Source organism: Raphanus sativus, unplaced genomic scaffold (genome assembly GCF_000801105.2).
Source record: "Raphanus sativus cultivar WK10039 unplaced genomic scaffold, ASM80110v3 Scaffold0847, whole genome shotgun sequence".
In the NCBI taxonomy this organism is placed as follows: Eukaryota; Viridiplantae; Streptophyta; class Magnoliopsida; order Brassicales; family Brassicaceae; genus Raphanus; species Raphanus sativus.
This window is the reverse complement of record NW_026616161.1, coordinates 1-20,572: the sequence shown is the minus strand read 5'-3', so window position 1 is coordinate 20,572 and position 20,572 is coordinate 1. Positions and strand designations below refer to the sequence as shown.

General features: G+C 35.7%; 4 protein-coding genes across 6 annotated transcripts; 1 reads left to right on the top strand and 3 right to left on the bottom strand.

Annotated features, from left to right (window-relative positions):
- Nucleotides 1-7,392: 7,392 nt before the first annotated feature.
- On the bottom strand, nt 7,393-9,607 carry LOC130503179 (transcription factor TCP24-like). 2 transcript variants are annotated; one of them, XM_056997849.1, is made up of 2 exons: nt 9,208-9,607; nt 7,393-8,717 (listed from the first exon to the last, which is right to left on the bottom strand). In XM_056997849.1, the coding sequence occupies exon 2, from the start codon at nt 8,531-8,533 to the stop codon at nt 7,574-7,576; it is 960 nt and encodes a 319-aa protein (XP_056853829.1). In that variant the 5' UTR covers nt 8,534-8,717; nt 9,208-9,607; the 3' UTR covers nt 7,393-7,573. The 2 variants fall into 2 exon arrangements, with proteins under 2 accessions (XP_056853829.1, XP_056853830.1); XM_056997850.1 differs by having other exon boundaries at nt 7,393-8,662.
- A 3,273-nt stretch (nt 9,608-12,880) lies between these two features.
- Nucleotides 12,881-14,357, bottom strand: LOC130503180 (protein MHF1 homolog). 2 transcript variants are annotated; one of them, XM_056997852.1, is made up of 4 exons: nt 13,900-14,357; nt 13,657-13,727; nt 13,257-13,323; nt 12,881-13,167 (listed from the first exon to the last, which is right to left on the bottom strand). In XM_056997852.1, the coding sequence occupies exons 1-4, from the start codon at nt 14,051-14,053 to the stop codon at nt 12,974-12,976; spliced, it is 486 nt and encodes a 161-aa protein (XP_056853832.1). In that variant the 5' UTR covers nt 14,054-14,357; the 3' UTR covers nt 12,881-12,973. The 2 variants fall into 2 exon arrangements, with proteins under 2 accessions (XP_056853832.1, XP_056853833.1); XM_056997853.1 differs by having other exon boundaries at nt 13,257-13,337; nt 13,900-14,345.
- Nucleotides 14,358-14,702: 345 nt separating this feature from the next.
- LOC108823146 (probable inositol transporter 2) lies at nt 14,703-17,477 on the bottom strand. Its single transcript, XM_018596418.2, has 6 exons — nt 17,283-17,477; nt 17,126-17,196; nt 16,388-16,723; nt 16,203-16,310; nt 15,363-15,965; nt 14,703-15,288 (listed from the first exon to the last, which is right to left on the bottom strand). Exons 1-6 carry the CDS (start codon nt 17,416-17,418, stop codon nt 14,803-14,805), a joined length of 1,740 nt encoding a protein of 579 aa, XP_018451920.1. The 5' UTR covers nt 17,419-17,477; the 3' UTR covers nt 14,703-14,802.
- A 1,172-nt stretch (nt 17,478-18,649) lies between these two features.
- Nucleotides 18,650-20,423, top strand: LOC108823147 (elongation factor 1-delta 1). Its single transcript, XM_018596419.2, has 7 exons — nt 18,650-18,879; nt 19,152-19,264; nt 19,358-19,474; nt 19,564-19,657; nt 19,727-19,847; nt 19,934-20,209; nt 20,293-20,423. Coding segments are annotated over exons 2-7 (696 nt in total). The 5' UTR covers nt 18,650-18,879; nt 19,152-19,178; the 3' UTR covers nt 20,295-20,423.
- Nucleotides 20,424-20,572: the final 149 nt, after the last annotated feature.

Genomic DNA, 20,572 nt, shown 5'->3' with positions numbered 1-20,572 from the left:
TTGGTACTTTGAAAGATGTAAAGGACTGTGATGATGTTAGTGAATTGATAGGCTGTAAAATTGTGGCAAATACCAGAAGAAAGTTACTTGAATGCAACCTTCTGTGACAGACTGACAATCGGATGGTATGCATTAGTGCATTACTTGTTATAGTCTGTGTAGATATACTTGGATTTTTTTTGATCTCTTTTATCTTTGTTAATCAATGTATGTTCAGTTTAGTATGGGTAAAACAGCCTTATAATTTCTCAATATGAACTGTGAGAGACTTTGCATGTACAAACAACACAAATCCCAACATCTTTAACACAGATATAGGAGCAACTAATACCATACGAAGATTATTGAACGATACATAACAGACTACTAGTTTAGGTTACAAAATCTTGGGTGTCCTTATCGTCTTGGGATGAATAATTTTAAACTTGCAGCACAAAAACGAATCATCTACCATATCAGACTACTAGTTTATGATACAAAACCGTGCGTAGTCATTTTAGTCTTGGGATAATTAATTTAAACTCGCAGCATAAAAACGAATCATCAAACAATACATAACAGTATACCAGTTTATGATAGGAGAATCTTCGTCATTTACCAAAACTTTTAAGAGCGGAGATAATAGTTTAGTCGTTCATTACTAAATGAAGGATTATATATATAGCTAGATAGCAAAGGACGAACGGATACGTTTTTTTTAGAACAAAGGAAGAACGGATACATAAAACATAAGAACTGCAATTAAGAAACAACAAACATAGATAGATTCGTCACATTAAGATAAAATCTTAACAGACTTTTTTTAAAGAAAAGAAAAACACAGGAGTATCCATTTCTTACTTTGCCACCGCATTTCTTGCCGTTTGGAGGAGATCAAGATCAAGAGGTGCCCTCATCATCATCATCATCTTCGTTGCTGAGCTTCGGACGTTGCACTGAGAACAGCCTAACCTCACCCCCGATGTTTCTACCGTCTTCATCAACTTCGACGTATGAGGCCTCTATGAATGCGCTTTTCGCAGTGACTTGGAAGCGTGTGGTTGTGACTACGTCTTCATCTCTAGGCATGCCATACCTTGGTTTTGAAGGGATGGGTGTGGAGATCTTGTGCTCAAAGAAGACTTGAGTCCAATGGTTTCTTATAATCTCTTTGACGATTGCTCCACCTTTCATTTCAGTAGCAACCCTCTCCGCAACGATGGTAGGGATGCAATCCCCTTTCACGAAAGGATGGTGAGAGAGCAGCTCCCTCACCATATTCTCGAATTGAGTGAGGAATTGGGGTCGAACCCTGTCCATAACGGCCTTCCGAGATGCATTGAACATTTTGCGGATAAGAAAGATAGATAGAGAGGGAGAGAGAGATAGGTGTGGTTTGTGACGGTCGTATAGGGATGCATATATATAGAAGGCTCGGGCGTTCGGGTCTTCGGGTTCGGTTCAGATCGGTTCATTTCGGGTCCAGATTCTTTCAGGTCCTAAATATTTGGATTTAACAGGTACTTTTAAATTTTCGGTCCGGATCCAGGTTCAGGTCTTTTCGGGTCTAGGTCGGTTCGGGTCTATAATTAAAATATTTGTTAAATACCCATAATTTTTGGGTCCGTATTGGATTCGGGTATTTAAGATCTAAAAGACAAAATAACTACATAAATTTCATCAAATCTAGTCAAAATCTGTCGTGTATATCTAAAGTTTTTCAAAATAACTTAAAATAAACTATTAAAAATTTAAAAACAAAATTTTGAATTATAAATTGTACATTTAAAACTTCATAGTTTGTTAATAAAAAATAATTCAACTAAATCATAAAATAAAATATAGAAAATAGAACATAACAAAACCTAGTTTTGGATATTCATGTTTTTAAATCGGGTATAAATCGGTTCTTGTCGGATCGGGTCGAGTTTATCTTGGTCGGTTCTTTTCGGATCCAGGTCTATTCGGATCGGTTCTTTTTGGGTCCGGGTCTATTCGGATAAAAAAAAATTTGGACCCAACATATACTTATAAACTTTCGGGTCGATTCCAGATTCGGGTATTTTCGGATCGGTTGAAGTCGGGGCTTCAGGTCCGGGTTAAAATGCATTGGCCTATTAGAAGAGAAGAGAAAATGGTAGGAGGAATATTGAACTACGTAACATTTGCTTTAAGGCAATAAAAGCAATGCTATGTTAAAAGGCGAACTAGAAACTCAAAGAAATTAATTTACTACAGATAAAATTTATGGGACTCCGAAATGTATTAAAATCATGAACAAGAAGCGACTTTCTTTGTAATTACCAAACTTCATATCAGATGTATATATGGATAGTGGTTATGTGCATGCAAACATTATATTATTGCATGCATCGAGATATATTATTGTATGTCATAAGTATCTCATTTTTTTGTAATGAGATTATTATGTTACATTTTGTAATTTCTTTAGCTTGTCTCCCACGGTATATATACCATACTCCATTTTTGGCTAACTATATAACGCATGAAATATAAACTGAAAGAAATCATGTTACTGCAGATAAATACTATATGACACTGACACACGATAAGTCTTTTACATAAAAAAAAACATTTACGAGCCTTCAACAAAATATTTTGTACACAACTCAATCAAGTGATCAACTATATATGGATAGTGGTTTAGTAAATAGTAGTTGTTAGATTTTGTCGTGGAAAACACCTTACAAAAAAAATATATTGATCGCTTGTAATTTGTAATTCTGAATAAGAAAGTTCGCTTATAGTATCAATCAAGAATACACAACTTACAGTTATAGGTAGGAAAAAACATCCTTGATAAACGGCTAAACAATTGTTAAAGGGGTTTTTATTTTGTAAAATGCTTTGGTAATTCTTTCCTTCCTCTTTTTGGAGTTCAAATGTAATACATATCATTTGATAACTGGTTTTATTTCACATTTTATAAAATAAAGTAATGACTAGTTATTTACCCATCACATGGTATCATGACAATCGTCTTTTGTTGGCAGACTACTTACTGCGGGAAATAAATCTTATGATTTATTGATAACATCAATTATATTTCTCTTTTTGTTACCAATGGGCATGAGCACCAACCTTCTTTTCCTTGTTTCCTCTTTGGTGTTTTTTGGGTTTATGAAGCCACAGTGGTAGCTACCGTGGTCAGTTCTAATAAAGAGAGCAGTAGATGTCAATTTATTTGTTTATGAGTGATTTAGAATTTTTAGTGCCCAACAAGTTTCCAGAATCTTTACAACTTGATGTCTTTTTTTTGGAGCAATACAACTTGATGTCTTGGACAGGTGATGAGTGATTAAAAATAATTACACATGCACAATTATTTTTACCTATACTATTATTTTTCATCACTCTTGTCAATGTAAGTTGCCAAAATCATGTGTGGTATCTTGGGTTGTTTGGCCCATTTACGTTTTTTACACTATATTTAATGTTTAATTGTTTATCTTAGCATCATTGTAAATTGTATTTATCCGTAATGGGCTCTCCATTTTGATAAAGAAAAAAGATGAACCCAAGGATCTATAGTACCACGAAACAATAGCAGAAACTAGAAAGGCATCAACGAAGAAGAATACATAACTTAACCGTTATAGGTTGGCGAAAAGCATCCTTGATAAACGGCAAAACCATTGTTTTTTTTTTTTTTTTTGAAAAAACGGCAAAACCATTGTTAAAAGGTTTTAATTGGTAAAATACTTTCGTAATTATTTCCTTCCTCTCTTTGGAGTTTAAATTTAATAGAAATCATATGATAACAGGTTTTATTTCACATTTCATAAAATAGAGTAATTTACTTACCCATCACATGGTATCATGGCAATCGTCTCTTGTTGGCAGAATACATGTAAAGTTTAACTACGCAAGAAATAAATCATAAGATTTATTGAGAACATCAATTCTATTTCTCTTTTTATCACCAATAGGCATGACCACCAACCTTCTTTTTCTTGTTTCCACTTTGGTGTTTTTTTGGTTTATGAAGCTACAGTGGTCACTACCGTGGTCAGTTCTAATAAAAAAAAGAGCAGTATATGTCAAATTTTGTTTGTTTATAGAGGCTTGAGTGCCCAAACAGTTTCCAGATTCTTGTCAATTGGGACATGTGATGAGTGATGAAGAATAACAACACATATACATTTATTTTTACCAATATTACTATTCATCACTCTGGCCAAGTAAGCTGCCAAAATATTAGTGGCGCCAAAAAAAGGATCATGTCTGGTATCTTGGGTTTTTGGCCCATTTGCGTTTTTACGCTGTTTACCATAGAATCGTTGTAAATTGTATGTATCCGTAATGGGTTTCCATTTTGATAAAGAAAAAGGATGAGCCCAAGTATTTGGAGGACAATGAAATAATGGCAGAAGGCCATCGTTATTCGTTAGTTTTGAGTTGATCCCCCACGAACATTCAAAGCAAAAAAATGTATGAGGTGACTCAGAAATGTAATCATCTCAATCTCCAAATATATGAAAGTATAAGGAGAGTTTGACAGTTTAACATACTTTGCTTCTAGTCTTTCACTTTAATATACTTTGTGCTTGAGGTGTGCTTTAAACTTTACTTTTGTACTTATTCCGACGAATTTGTCTTTGAATAAAAAACATAAGTTCTAACATAAAACAAAAGTTCTGGTCAGATTTAACTTATTTGGTGTGATCAGATTAATAATCAATTAGAAAATGTTACTAGCAGAAAATTAAGCAGGTCAACATAGCTGTTTTGTGGTCAGACATGACAAATGACTAGATATCAACAATCTAAGTTGAGTTCGACGGGGTTGTTGACCTCAGATAGATCACTGTTGGGATCATGGTCAGAGGTAGAGTGGTTGTGTAAGATAGAGGTACGGTTACGAAGGGGGTTAGGATGGATGAAATCATGGATATGATTATGGTGGTCATGCATGAAATTAGGGTTAGAATGGTTGTGGTCATGACTCAAGTGAGAGTGGATGTGGTCAAGGTGAGGTTACCATAGGATGGTGGTGAGATAAGATGAGTTTAAGGTTATGGTCATGGCTCAGTTTAGAGTAGATGTGGTCAGTGGTCATGAATGGAATTGGAATAGGCAATTTGTTTCTGGGATAGTTGTGAGAAGAAAACAAGTTCTATACATCTGGTTACGGTTCCTCGACGAGTCAGATTCGGAGCCATCACTATCATTATCGTTGGACAGGCTAGAGAATTGCGGCGGAGAAGAAGAAGAAAAATAAGAAGAAGAAGAAGAAATTCTGAAACGGTCTAAATAATTACGGTGGAAAAAAATAGGAAGAGAAAAAAAAAAGAAGAAGAAGAATTACGGTGGAGAAGAAAAAGAAATGTTCGTGACTGTCGTTATATTTAGGTTTTTAGATCTGTTTAGTTTAAAAAAAAAAGTAGGGAAAAATGTATTTTTGTCATTCAATCACTAAGAAGTATACCTCAAGTTGAAAGTATGTCAATATGTAAAAGGGTCCATTGAAAGTCTGTCTAAAGGTAATTTTCCAGTAGTTGTGTTGCTATGTAGTAATAGCGATTTCTATTAAAATATTGAAATAATCGTACAAGACTATTTGCTCCCCAAAGAAGAAAAAAAACGTAGAAGAGTGTCAAAAGTCCCAAAATAGCGTTTAAAACATTGTCTTTTCCTAGTCCGAATAAATGAGACCATATAATATATGACTCGAATATTTTTCAAAATGTTTAGTATATATGTATACTAGGATCCGATCCATCCTACGGACGAATAAGCAAATGAGAGAAACAATATATTTCAAAATTTCATGAAACTTTAGGTTATTTTTAATTATAATTTTCCTATTTTTACTACAATATGTTTCATTTCTAATAGTGAAATATTTCACTATCAAATAGTATCATTTCCCTAGTTTAACTTTTACTCTTATATATTTTTTGTCATTTTAGTTTATATTATGTCTTTTGTTGGGATGGTGCAAATAATTTTTTATATCAGTACTAAAATTATGGTTGATTATTTTTTTTAAATTCAGTATGTAACTTTTATTTTAATATTTTCTATATTTATGTGGATACATTAATTTTATATATATTTATATATCATAAAAATAATGTGTTCATTTATTGTAGTAGTAAAGGGCGTTGCATATTTTTTGCAAATCATATACTTATAAGTGTGTAAATGTATAAAGTTACTGCAAGTGATTTGATTTTCATAAAAAAGTAAGATAAATATTAAAATTAGCTTACGTGATTAAGATTGTGTTTCAACAATTCCTCTCGTCTGAACTGATATGTACTCAGGCTTATTTTCCTTCAATTCCTCTCCTACATTTTAAGAAACATTTCACAGATCAGCCATAAATCTTGACAGAATGTAAGGTATGAGCACCAATCAAGCTGCTAAAACCACCATTATGAAACCAAACAATTGAAATGTGTAAGTAATAGTGTACATGCATTAGAGAGTATTCATTCCCTTCGGCCTTGACACAAACAGTCTATGGACTCAGCACGACAATTCCTCATTACTAATGACAAATCCAACCTTGACATGTACTATGCTGATGAAATAATCTATTTTATTGTATATAAATAAAGGTTCCTTTAGTACTAGTGCTCATAATCTCAAACAAAAAAAAAAGAAATAAATCAACCAAGCTGCATTAGTTTGCTAATATGTTCATGCTGGTTACGGCTAAAAATCAATTCAGAATTTATCTAAGAGAGAAAAAAACTCCACTCAAAAGCAAAATGTTTTATGAAATATAATGTGTAAGGGATGTAAACTAAAATGTGACTGATGGCAAAGGGAAAGGCTCATCAGCTCATGGGACAAATAAAGAGATGGGTTAGATTCCGACACACAGCATGTGGTGCCATTTCAGGAGGCCAACGTTTAATAACAATTTGCATTTCTTTGCAGGCACAAACTTCCCATCTTTTGTCTGAAATAAAATATTATCTATTAAGTACAAAAATTTCTTTGATTTTACAATTATAAAATGATTTTCTGTAAAAGATTCCTAAACATCAGAACTTGAATACTGCTAGTATTTAATTCATTCAAACAATTTGAATTTTTTAATGGTGAGCGTAAATTTAATTTATTTATTTTTGCAAGTTACTCAGAAACCTATGGTATGATCCAGACGTTAGGTGAACACCACTTCCTCTAAATATGATATTGAATCAAACAGATACATCAAAGCAACAATCAATCAATTTGATTAAACTAAATGTGACAACAATACGTGTGGGGAAGCAAGAAAGTACAACAAGTGGAACAAAGTGAATGCTAGTAAGAAGGGATCCCAACATGGAACACATGAGGAGACAAACACAGACTATGAAAGCCCTCTTTTCAAATTCATCCACATGCCATCAAGTTACAATCTTAAAATGTCATTACTTCGAGACACACAAATAAAGATAAGACTCAATGCCCACCCACGCCCCAATAAACCATCTTTCTTTTACAAAAATCAAGAAACCAAAAGCAAACAACATGGTACTATTACATTTTTTTATAAGGATTGACATTTGTAAAATAGATAGAATTGTACTACTAACCAAGATGGAATTAATGAAACATTTTTTTTGTTGTCCTATCTCCTCTCCTTTCCTTTATCGTCGGAGCTCCGGTTTCCTTCACCGTAATATAGATATAACCGGCCGTCAAAAGCCTCTGGAAGCTGAGGACTATGGTGGTTGAGAGGCGGAGCCATGAAAAAAGAAATGCTCTGACTGTCCATTGGAGAAGATGAAGAAGAAGACGAAGATATCGATCTTTGATTAATGTTGTTGTTGTTGTTGTTGAGAAAGAGAGATTGTGAATTGGACTGAAGGGTCCCCCTACTGCTGTAACAACCGGTTGCTCCGGGAGAATCAGAAGAAGAGATTCCAAAGTTGTAGTTCGGTACAAAAGAGTATTGGTTTTGACTATGATGATGATTCAACGACGGTTCTTGACGATGATTCAAGGAGTTTGAGTTTGGCATGAGCTGAACCGGGTTGAAACAATCAGAAGAACCACCACCGGTCCAATTCCGGTTCGGTTCGTCGAAACCGCTTGTGAGAAGCTGAGTGAAGGAGCTTTGCAAGTCTTTATTGTCTCTCTCTTTCGATGTCCTCTCTCTCTCTTTGCCACGACTCTCTGTCCTAGACAAAGACAACAGCGAGCTCTCAGATGTGCTGGATTTGGACAGCGAGAGCGTCTGGTCGAAGTTCGTGTCGATCGGATCCAAACCGGAGATCGAATCAGAAGCCGCGTTGATAAGCCACTCGACGGCTTTGCTCGGCTGATCGAACCCGAGACGGTCTTGGAGATCGTAGAACTGGATTGCTGTAGCGACGGAGAGACGTATCCTCCGATCTCTCAACCCTTTTGATGTTAAGACTTTGCTGTGTCGGTCTTTGCCACCGGAAGCTCGTGAAACCCTAATGATACGCGACGATGGATCGCTCCAATCCCTCATTTCGGTTTTGTCGGAGGAGAGTCTCTGTAGCTTTCTGCTTGTTTGTTGTTGTTGGTGTTGTTGTGTCTCGATGTCGTCGTCGTCCTCCATTGAAACACTACTCTCATGCTTTTCCGGCAAGATAGTCGCCGGCGAGACGGATGAAGCCAGTTAAGCCCTAAGTAAGCATTCAATATTCTCTCTCCCTCTCTCTCTCTCTCGTCACAGTTTCTTTTGTTTCTGAAGCGAAAACAGTAAAGAGCAAAAAAGCCTGAGTATGTTGCAGTGATGAAATCTGTAAAAAGAGGAACAAGAAATTAAAGTCACTGCTATATATTGAAATACTGAAATATATTTTAAAATTTTAATTTTAGCGAATTAATTAATTAATACTAATATGTAGATCTGCAAAGCCTATCTGTAAATTAACATTCATGTTCATTCTTAGCATTTCAGTTACATAGCATATAGCTTCATAGCTGCAAGAGTCTTTTTTGAAACCCTAAATTATTATTATTGTTTAATAAAGAAAATATATATTTATATAGATTATGAGCTTTGGTCATAAGTTTGGGCAGAATCATAAATACCCATAAGAACAAGGAGAGATATTAATTAGTTGAAGAACATGGCTAATGATTTTTTTTTCATGAAGCTTGCCCTAAAAATGGAACAATCACATGAGTTAACAATATAGATAAATTAAATTAAACATAGATTTAATCCTTAATAAATAAAAGAGAGAAAGGGTTTTGCCTCAAAAATCACCAACAAGAGAAACTCACTTGGATAACAGGTGTCAGCTGTCCAAGCTCACTGTAGAACAACAACGGCTCCGAAGATGGTATAAATGAAATTTCATTTAGATTCTTCTCACGAGCTTGTTTTCTCTCTGTCTTTGGTATGTTTCTGTAACTTAGATCTCATCAACATAAGCGTAGTGGTAAAAAGATCCACAGATCTGAAATATTCAAATCAAAAGGGTTATTCAATATAACATCAAGTATTCATTTCCAGGGGAGTTTATGGTTTGGGGTTTATGATGTTTTTCTTCTTCTTTCCAGGGGAAATAAGCCAAGAAAGTGAAAGAAAAATGGCGAAAATGGCGAAAAATGGGAATCGGAGGGATGCTAGAGAGAGAAAGTATTTTTACTTGTTAGAGAAAAATATCCACGGTAGCCTTCGGACAAGGGGATACAAGTGCACCGTTCGGACCATTTAGTACTTTCGTCATGTTGTTTTCTCTCTTTTACCCTTCTTACGTTTTCCTTTTCACAAATCTGCCACTCATTGTTTACCTAATTACAATATCAAATTGGCTACAACTAATCCAATTATGAAGTACTGCTTGTCAGTGTTACAAAAAAAATGTACTGTTTGTCTAATTCATCAGCATTGGTGAGTAGATTTATATTTAAAAATATGATTATTTTTCAAATATGTGTTAAATCTCTCAAACTTTTTTTTGATCAAAAAATCTCTCAAACTAAATAAGATTGTCTTCTCTCTTCTTTATTTTCTATTTCAGTCCTATTATATTCATGAGAAACCTGTTCAAGTAATCAATCAATGTTGATGTCCTAAGATCATTATAAAATCTGACTAGGCAATAGCTAGGAATAAGCACACGGGTATATTCTCTGTTTGTGTATTTGTAGGTGAAAGAAAATAAGAATAATGCAAGTGCATATAATTTATTAGGAAAAATCTTTAAAGGGTAATTAGTAGTTACATACATATTTGCTACATAGTGGGGATAAAATATACATTTGCTAGGGTAATTAGTAATTACATACATATTTGCTACATAGTGGGTAAATTTTTGATCTAAGTGGGTAAAATATACATTTGCTATAAAATTGATATATATTTGCTACATTTGCTACTTTAAAAGTTAAAACAAATGTATATTTTACCCACTTAGATCAAAAATGGATATACCAATCACATGGCTTTAAGTTTGTGTACAAGTCAAAACGAAAAATGTCCAAACGTACAAATTCGATTCGAATTACTTAGCGTCGGGATAAAACAGACAAAATAGAAAAGCTAATAATCTTAAGTCACTCTTTTTTTTTCTGAACACCATCTTAAGTCACTCAAACTCATCCGAAGAAGGTGTGGACAACGCTGTCGCTGACCAAACCAATATGTGGGGTTGACATTATCAGCAACGAACAATCTATATGAAAAGTCATCAACAAATTCATGGTGCTCAAATATACAATTGTGACATTTCATATCCTACACTAGCGATTCCATTTTTAAATGTACGGGAGAAAGGATCCTTCCTTAAACTATGGCTCCATGAGGTACATTGATGCAAATATCTAGTCTAAAATTGTTAAAGGATTGTTGTCTATTTAGGAACCATACTTGCATCATGTTTCATGCTGATTTAAAATCTATAGTGAAAAAGACCCTGTCGAGGTGATTAAGTGGACACACGATCTTCAGATAAGGCATAAACTTCAATCTTGCACTCGATAAAATACAGGGAGGTTATCAGTAGAATCTAACTCTATATCATTTCTCTCTTTTCAGATAAATCAGAGTCAACAAATCAAAACTGTGCTTTTCTCACTTAAGCAGGGATTCTTTTGAACTCTAGCCGCTAGTATTTTTTTTTTGTTATCTGCCCATCTATATAGATCAATTGGTGGTCAGTCGGACGACCCTCCGTAGAGTGTCTCCGTCTGATCGGGTCTGATCTATATGGGAGAAAATATGATCTCTGCTCCTTGCTTCCTTAGCTAGCGCATCAGCTCGAATGTTCCGGTTTCGAGGAATATGAGAGTCTCACATCCATGAAATCCTCTTGGAGCCTCCGGAAGATCTCTATCTCTGTCGAGAAAGTAGGCCACTCCATCGGATTAGTGGTCATGTCCACCAGGTCCGAGCAGTCCGTCTCAATATGTATCGAGGTGATCCTCCTATCTCTCAGACATGAAGTTGCCCAAATTAGCCCCTCCATTTCCGCATGTAACGCTGATAGGCTCCTGATGAAAGCCCGCAGTCCAAAAGTCTCTGAGCCCGTATGGTCCTTTAGACTCCACCCTAACCACTTACCATGCCATTATCGGTCTATGACGCATCGATTTGGCAGGTAGGAATTTGGGGTATCGTGGTGAACCGGGTCGCTGTCTCCACTCTCATGATGGCTGAATCATCATGATCCTCCTCTATTTCTTCTTTCTCGTTTGCTTTCCTCCACTCTTCTGCTTCTAGAGTCGCATGTTGGAGAGTGTCCATAGGTGAAACGACCTTCCCATTAAAGAGCTTATCGTTTCTCGCCTTCCAAATGTACCAACAGATCCATGGGAAGGTATCGAATTGTGGCCTTAGTGGGGCCACTTCTTTTCTCTCCCAAAACAGAAAATTCATGTTTTGGTATATCGAAGTACTCGGGAAGTCACCCGGAATGGACGGATAGTCCGATAAGGCCCAGACTTGTAGCGCTGGAGGGCATTCAAAAAGTAGATGGTTGATCGACTCCACTGGGTCAGCACATCTAGGACAGCTCCTATCGTTGTCCAGGTGTCTATAGGTGAGACTTTCTACCGTAGCTACGCAACCCGAGATAGCCTGTCATAGGAAGTGTTTCATCTTACTCGGGGCCTTTATCTTCCATACATGTTTTTGGAGCCTCGTGATGCTTGGTTCAAGAACCCGGTCATCCATCAAGCCTAGCTTGTTCGAACATAGTACTTCATTTGATGCTTGAAGCCACTTGGACAGTTACATTACATCTCACACGAATTCAAACCCACTAGGACTAACTAAATACATTCCCATTTAGGGAAATGTTACGTTCTCTATAGTCACATGCATGTCTTTAATGATATGAATATTCCAGAATCGCATAAATATTTGTGTGGCTTCCATTTTTAAAATGGTTTTTAAGAAGACCAATGCAAAAAGAAGGTGATACTTTGGGTGGTAACAGAGCTTACGACGGGCTCGAGACTGTGAGGCACCAGGCACGTGTCGCTGTCTGAAGGCATTTATTGATGCATATTCAGAATATTTTGTTTCACATCGAATTTCACCTTTTTGTTGCCAAAATACATAGTTTTTTTTTTACAAAATACATAGTTTTTTCTTCAAAATACATAGTTACTCCAATGTATCTCTTGAATCTGTATTTCGAATATTTATTGAATCTGAAAAGTATTTTCGTCTTTTCGAATTGATTTATTATTAGAAATTTTATAATGCAGAAAGAGCAAAAGACCATTTGGAGTTAATCAACTTCCAACTTTCAAGTACACTAGATGCGTAACCCCGCGCAAGCGCGGAGACATTGACAAATATTCGTGCTGTTTTTTACGTATATGGCTTAAGAATCCTGGAAGTATATCATTAAATACGTTGCAAAATGTTGAAATAGAAAACATATCTATAAGACATATATGCATAGATTATTTAGCAAAAAAAGAATGCATAGATTCTGTAAAATACGCGGCCTAATACAATATATATATTAAGATTTTAGAGTAAGAGAGTTAATGAAAATTCTTGTATAAAATTACAGAAAGACTTTCAGGATATTTAAGAACTTTTTGAACGTATGCAATGAAGCTGAAGATTTAGAGATCGGTTGGTGCAAACAGCATTGCTACTACTTGATTTGTCATCTTTCTTGGTTGACACTTTCTTGCGTTTCCTCTCAGGTTGTGGCTCCTTTGCCTGTAGCTCATTGTCCAATGACCTCAAAGACGAAGCTAAATTATCGTTTCTGTGCGCTGAAAACTCCACAAAAAAAAACATATATGAGACTCATAATGGACTTGAAAATTACATCTGTGAGAGTGGAAGGGAGAAAGATTAGTACCGGAGAGAATAACATCGTCCATATTCATAATTTTGCGTCCAGCATGATGAGCGAAGAGTTCAAGGTCCTTTACAACATTCACTGTTACTCAATAAAAACAGCAAAAAAATTTAAGACTAAAACTGTTCTAGAGACTCAGACAATACGATTCTTTTTCAAGATATTCAGCAAACAATCATTAACCAAAAGCATCCACCACAGACCTTGCTCAGAGAAAACCTCACTATCTAGGCTAGATATGTTGAACAGATTCTTTTGTTTTACTTTTCTATTTGCACTTATTTATTTCCTAGGAAGAGAACCCAGAAGCAATAACCAATTTGTATTCCCCTGAAGCCTATGGTTAAGATTTGAAATGAAAGCTTAGGGTTGTTGAAACCCACAAGAAGAGAAATCAAACCTGTATATTGAAGGCTAGATAGGCCACGCATGCTACAACCGGCCCTGCTATCTCCATTCCACTTTTCTTCGCTGCTCAAACAATATTCAAATTGATTCATCAAACTCCACAGGGAGAGAAAATCTCCAAATCTAATTCGAGATCCAAGGTATTGGACCATCGATTCAAACATTTAGGTAATGAAATATGGATTCGAATAAACAATGGTCAAATTAAAATTGAAATGAGAGGAGAGAACCTAACCCTTGGCTTCGGCGAATGAGATAGCGGAGAATCCTATGAGAAAGTATTCACCAGAGGTTTGTCTTCTCCAACTCTCAACTTTCTCCAATTTATAGGTTTGGCATGATGGAAATAGAGAGGTCGGCAGAATTTTTGGGTTAAATGAGAATAACATTTATTGGCTAGATAAGATAAAGACATTGAATGATAGAGGAGCCTGAGAGTTGAGAGAAGGATTCATTGTCTATGGAGTGAAAGATCAGCGGAGAAGACGAAGTCGAAGAGATGAAAAATGAAAACCATTAATTCCTAATCTCAAGCACAAAACGCCGTGTTTAGAAAACTTACCTTAACCAAACGCAACAAATGGTTGAACCAACACAAAGTAGAACCGAAATCAAAACGTGAAAAATAAATCAGCAAACCAAACCATGGGCCCTACAATCATTAAAAAACGCTGACGTGTACACTCTTAGAAGAGAGAAAAGTGAGGCATTATATATATGATTTTTGTTATCTGCATTTAATCTTGTAGTTGTCAGCTCCATCCTCAAAGCTCAAGAGTCAAGATTTTATTCAAATGATTTATTTTAACAACCTAGAACGTCTTTTAAAAAAAACAACTTAGAACGTAACATGACCAATAGTGGTTCATAACCATTGACAATAACTAAACGAGAGAATGTGTACTTCTGTGTCCATATATATTCATAATTTAAATGGTTTTATCAAAATGATTTTGGTGAGTATTCAATGTTATGGTAAAAGATCTAGCTTCTAGGATCTTCCTCAGTAGTGCGACTCTATTTTTATGGTTCTCGAAAGAGAGGATAACGAAACTGTCACTATCAGTTTCAATACAAAGTTACAAGTCTAATGTGATTTCTTATTTATATTACTAATGAAATCTGTAAAGAGGTTCTCTCATGCAGTTTGGTTTCCTTTCTCAACAAGATGTGATCTTTTCTTCCAGAACTTGAGATGAAGAGATCTTCCTTCAAGCATCTTCTCAATCTCCTCCATTGGCATTCCTTTTGTCTCCGGAACACACACCACAACAAAGAGAAGAGCAATGACTGAGATCACTCCAAACATGAGAAATGTCCAAGAAGTCCCAATAGCTTCAGTCAGAGACAAGAAAGATTGAGCCACAATTAAATTTGATATCCAATTTGCAGTTGCAGCTATTCCTCCACAGATTCCTCTGAATCTCAATGGATAAATCTCTGAGTTAACTATCCATGGAACAGTCCCCATTCCAGGAGAGAAGAAAATGATATAAAGTCCCAATCCAAGAAGAGCAAACCAACCAAAATTACTAGGACATCCTTTTGTGTACCAAAGCCGGTTTTCATTATGACACAAGTCCTTAACCGAATCATTAGAGACCCAACAAGCCCCAGGATGTACCTGCATTAATCATATAAAAAAGGATATGGAAAATCAAATTTAAAAAAAAAAACATTTTCGGATTTTTGAAGTACCTTTCCACTGGGAGATGAACAAAACCCACAGGAAGGTGAAGAAGCTTTCAAACAAGTCATACAATCCCAACTTTGTGCTTTCACAGATGAGTTGTAATCTGGACAAGTAAAGTTATTGAACCTGTGTGTCTCCAGGGAGCTAACCGCAGGAGCATGAGTAGTCACTTCGTAGAAAACACCAGTTAGCAATCCAAGAGAGACAATGACTCCTAAAAGACTAATGATCAAAAGCTTTTTCCTTCCGGCTCTGTCGATGAGGTAAATGCTAATGATGGAACCAAATGCGTTAAGTCCTGCGGTTACTAGAGACAAGAGAATAGCTGTTCTGTTTGAAGCGAAACCGGCGAGTTGGAAAATGGTTGGACTATAATACATAACAGTGTTGATACCAACGAACTGTTGAAACACTTGGAGACCAACACCAGCTATTAGTCCTCGTCTAACGGTTTTGGTTTTGCATAGTTTGATCATGTTTATTTTCTCTGAAGATCCTTCTTCTAGTATCTCTGATTCAACTGAGTCCTTTAGTGCTCCAATCTCTTGTTCTACATCTTCTGCTGAGTATATTCTTCTCATGATTGCTCTAGCCTCTTCTTCTCTTCCCTGTTTGTATTAAAAAAATATTAAAAAAAAATTGTTGTGAGTATATATATTTTTCTCATATAAAGTAGACTGAACCACCGAACAGAACCAAAAATGTGAACTGGAAGTAGGCTTAAAATGGTTATAAAATATTTAGAGAAATGATACCAAACGGATCCATAGTAGATTTGGTTTTATATTTTGCCATATTACTTATGATCTTTCCCTAAGTATTATATTGAGCACATTCATATATACCTTGCGGTATAACCAACGAGGCGATTCAGGGAGTGTAAACATTAAGATGAACTGCAAAAGAGCTGGGACTCCCGCGATTCCTAGCATCCACCTCCATGTTCCCTTCACCTAAAACCAATGAGAGAAACAGAACATTAACACCCTTTAGAATAGTCCAAAATGTTAAATTGTTTAATATCACTTACATCGGTGAAGGCTAAGTTAATGAGATAAGACAAGAATTGTCCTCCGGTGATAAGAAACCCATTGGTACTGACCAAAGCTCCTCTGATCTTAGCCGGAGAAGCTTCTGAGATGTAGAGAGGGGCGGTCATCGAGGCCATACCGACCCCAAGTCCCACAAAAACACGGCCAACGACAATGAGGGACGGGTTAGGAGCAGCAGCCATAATGGTAGCTCCTATTAGGAAGAGGAAATCCGCCATGAGAATGGCGCTTCTCCTCCCGAATCTGTCGTTGGCCCAACCTCCGATGGCGGCTCCAACGATGGCTCCTGCAACCGCCATGCTCACTATCATCTCCTGTTTTTACAATTTTGTTACTTGGAGCTTAGTGCTTGTTTGTAACGTTTGGGTGGTTGATTAGGTGATTCCTAACGGTAAATACAAAAACGGCATGATGTGTACAACGGCTTGCGTAAAACAATAGAATCGAAATTCTTATGATCTGCTTTTATTTACGCTTGTCCAATTTTTTTCTGAAATTTTTTCTTAAAACTTTTGCAAAGTACTACTCCATAATGATTAGACCTAAGGTTATTAAGGTTTCTTTAATTCGACACTATGATCTCTGTGTTGCTTTGGGATATACAAATACAATTTCATTACTACATCAATCCTGTTAAAATAGTTCCTATACAATAATCATAATTCAACACACATTTTTTTGTTGTAAATTCTAATTAAAAACAAACATATAAGAACCTGTAACCAAGTTTCTCGGTCAACAGTCTTGAAATCTTCTTTGATATAAAGCAGAGCTCCTGATATAACTCCTGCATGTATATATAAAGCCAATCAAACTTGAGCCACATGTGTACATAGATGAGTGAATATACAAATAACAGATTAAGAAACTTGCCGGTATCGTAGCCAAAGAGAAGACCACCGATTCCAGCGGAGAAAGCAAGACGAAGAACATAAGGGTTCTTCCATGTTAGAGAAAAACACTCTCTGAAAGCTGATTTATCTGCTCCTCCATGTATTCCTCCTTCCATCCTTTCTTATTTTGTGTGTGTAAGTTTAGTTAAGTGTTAGATGAAGGAGACTGAACAACAACTATAAACTTATAAAGAGTGTGAGTTTCTCTGTTGTGGCTAATTTTTTTTTGTATTTTTCGTTGTGCTGACAAAAGTGAGAAAATGATAAGTGGTTATTATTCAATGGAGAATTGATATGGTACAAGACACTCTTGCTAGAAAAATCCAATTGACTTGTCCAAATTTTCTTCTCTTACCTTTTTGATAACTCGTTTATTTGCTTTTTTTCTCATTTCTATTGTATTTTACTTAAGCTATTATTTATTTACCTTTTGAAAATTTCGCATATTTTCTTTAAATATACACAATTATTATTACACTTTCTAACAAAACATAAATGATTGAATTTGAATCAATTAACAATGGTTGGGTTGCATGTTTTGATTAGTTTGTTGTCAGTAACCAACCTTTGGTCAAATATCATTGTCATCCTGATTATTAGACCGAAATAACACGGGAAATGATAATATGCTGGGTCAATTGAAGAGTGTGCATGATCATGTATAAATAAATATAAATATTTAAGAACTTTGAAAAATTAGCTTATCTAAGCTTAATCATGCATGCTTATAATTTTAAAAAAGGTATCAAGAGTGTTTAAATCAAATGGGTGATTTGACGGGCCGATTTGGAAGACAAACTATGCTAGTCTATCTAGTCAAGATATGAAAAGTTATAACAGAGGAATACGATGTGAGCCTACTACATAGTTGCGTAATTTGACAACTGACATCACAATATCATATTATTTTCCCTGAATATTAGTCTCACTAATCTAGACTTTTCTTTGCTTACTTGTGTATCATCCGAGACTACTAGTCGTCTACACCACGTAAGAATTTTCTGCATTGGAATATATTCCCTGGATGTATTAGTTTAGTTCAAACTTTCTTTTATTTATACCTTTTCCCTGAAAAAGATAAAAGGGTTTATATAAACTTAAAATTATATTATGATATTATTAATAATCTTTTAAAAGTATAAAACAAATATTAGTTTTTTTGTAGATATAAAACAAAATTTATATTAAAAATTTTAAAACTAATTTATAAATTAAAAAAACTAACACAACATATTTATGGTTAAAATAAAAAAGATTTTCCTACCTTTCCAAAAAAAAAAAGAGATTTTCCTTCATTTATTTTTGATGTTTTCTTGCAAAATGCAAAATTTTATATCACAGAAGCGACAAAATACTACCGTGACCAAAACTGAATGAAAACATTGGAAAAAATACATTTGAGTATCTTGAAAGGCCTCACCGAGAGGTATTAATTGGCAAAGGCCTCACTGAGAGGTATTAATTGGGCCAAATAATAAGCCCAATACAAGAAAACCTAGAGGCGTTATATAAATTCCAGCATCCCTCGTCAGCCCTCACTCCTCTTCTTCCTCTTCAAGTCCGCCGTTGCAACTCAGGTACGTTATTATTCTTCTTCGATCTCCATCGTTATAGCTCTTCTTACTACTCCTGTTAGGTTTGTTCCATCTCAAAATTATATCATCGTTTTTATAGAATCTTATTCAAAATTTACTTATTTTTCGGACATAACCTTTTGAATTACGAAACCAAGATCAATGCGCTATCTCTTGTCTTCTTCCTGACCTAATGTCTTAATGAATCTCTGTTTTGTCTTTTTTTCCCAAACATAAAGTTTCCTGTTCTTATCTGTTCCGATCTTTGTGTTCAGTAATAAAGGCTCGAGCTTTAGAAGACAATGGCTGCTTCTTTCCCCAACCTTAACTCTGATTCTGGATTGAAGAAGCTCGACGAGCATCTCCTCACTCGCAGTTACATCACTGGGTAAGCTTCTGTGATTAGATCCTAAAGTCTCTACCTTTGTTTGAAACTACAAGACAAGAGTAACAAGTAGTTTCGTTTCTGTTTGTTTCACAGGTACCAGGCTTCAAAGGATGACATCACTGTCTTTACAGCTCTTGCAAAGCCTCCAACTTCACAGTATGTCAACGCATATCGTTGGTACAGCCACATCGATGCCCTTTTGAGGATCTCGTAAGCTTCATCTTTGGTTCCTACTTATTTATGCTTTTTGTTGTTGTTTGGATTCATCTGAAGTTTGCGTCTAATGTTTTGTTGTGTAGTGGTGTCTCTGCTGAAGGAAGCGGTGTCATTGTTGAGGGATCAGCCCCCGTCTCAGAGGAGGCTGTTGCTACTCCACCAGCAGCTGATTCTAAGGTATGCTCAGATTGGTTCTCTTCTCTTATCTTATTATGATGTATCTCATGGGGATGTTTAATTTTGCAGGATGCGGCTGATGAGGAAGATGATGATGATGTTGATCTTTTCGGTGAGGAGACCGAAGAGGAGAAGAAAGCTGCTGAAGAGAGAGCTGCTTCCGTGAAGGCATCTACTAAGAAGAAGGAATGTAAGTTTGGGGTTTTTTTGTCTTTATTATACTTATGTTTTACATGTCTTGGATTCTAACTGGCTCTCTGTTTTTTTCTCTATCAGCTGGAAAGTCATCAGTCTTGATTGATATCAAGCCATGGGATGATGAGACTGACATGAAGAAGCTAGAGGAAGCTGTGAGATCCGTCCAGATGGAAGGATTATTCTGGGGAGCGTCAAAGCTTGTACCGGTTGGTTACGGTATCAAGAAGTTGCAGATCATGTGCACCATTGTTGACGACCTCGTCTCTGTTGACACCATGATTGAAGAGACGCTCACCGTCGAGCCAATCAATGAGTTTGTCCAGAGCTGTGACATTGTTGCCTTCAACAAAATCTGTAAGTTTTCCACGAATAGATTCCCAACATTTTTTTTTTTGTATTTAACTCACTCATTTTTGGTTGGTTGAACCATAATGCAGGAGGATGGAGAAAAGAGCTCAAGGATGTCCTTTGTGTGTTTTTATTTTTTGAGTTTCCTGTGTTTTCTACTGTTGTTTTGATTCTGATATTTGAATAATTTTGATGCTTATTCAATACAGTCTTTTCTTTATTTCTCAAATATGAGTCAAAAATTTAGTAAACGTCTCATTAAATTATCTTTGAGGATTACTAAAGGTTTGAATCATTGTTATCATGCGTATGAGGAAGACATGGACTAATTTGTAAGAAAATAAATACAGAAACAAGGTGCTGTAGTTC

What these genes read in the sequence shown, in the direction of transcription:
- LOC130503179 (XM_056997849.1), bottom strand. Translation starts at nt 8,533, where the DNA reads ATGGAGGACGACGACGACATCGAGACACAACAACACCAACAACAACAA.
- LOC130503180 (XM_056997852.1), bottom strand. Translation starts at nt 14,053, where the DNA reads ATGTTATTCTCATTTAACCCAAAAATTCTGCCGACCTCTCTATTTCCA. An exon ending in CTCATTCGCCGAAGCCAAGG is followed by an intron (nt 13,728 to 13,899) that starts GTTAGGTTCTCT and finishes TTGTTTGAGCAG; the next exon opens with CGAAGAAAAGTGGAATGGAG. An exon ending in ATCTAGCCTTCAATATACAG is followed by an intron (nt 13,324 to 13,656) that starts GTTTGATTTCTC and finishes AATGTTGTAAAG; the next exon opens with GACCTTGAACTCTTCGCTCA.
- LOC108823146 (XM_018596418.2), bottom strand. Translation starts at nt 17,418, where the DNA reads ATGGAAGGAGGAATACATGGAGGAGCAGATAAATCAGCTTTCAGAGAG. An exon ending in CTCGTTGGTTATACCGCAAG is followed by an intron (nt 15,966 to 16,202) that starts GTATATATGAAT and finishes TAATACAAACAG; the next exon opens with GGAAGAGAAGAAGAGGCTAG. An exon ending in GTTCATCTCCCAGTGGAAAG is followed by an intron (nt 15,289 to 15,362) that starts GTACTTCAAAAA and finishes TGATTAATGCAG; the next exon opens with GTACATCCTGGGGCTTGTTG.
- LOC108823147 (XM_018596419.2), top strand. Translation starts at nt 19,179, where the DNA reads ATGGCTGCTTCTTTCCCCAACCTTAACTCTGATTCTGGATTGAAGAAG. An exon ending in GATGCCCTTTTGAGGATCTC is followed by an intron (nt 19,475 to 19,563) that starts GTAAGCTTCATC and finishes TTTGTTGTGTAG; the next exon opens with TGGTGTCTCTGCTGAAGGAA. An exon ending in ATCTACTAAGAAGAAGGAAT is followed by an intron (nt 19,848 to 19,933) that starts GTAAGTTTGGGG and finishes TTTCTCTATCAG; the next exon opens with CTGGAAAGTCATCAGTCTTG.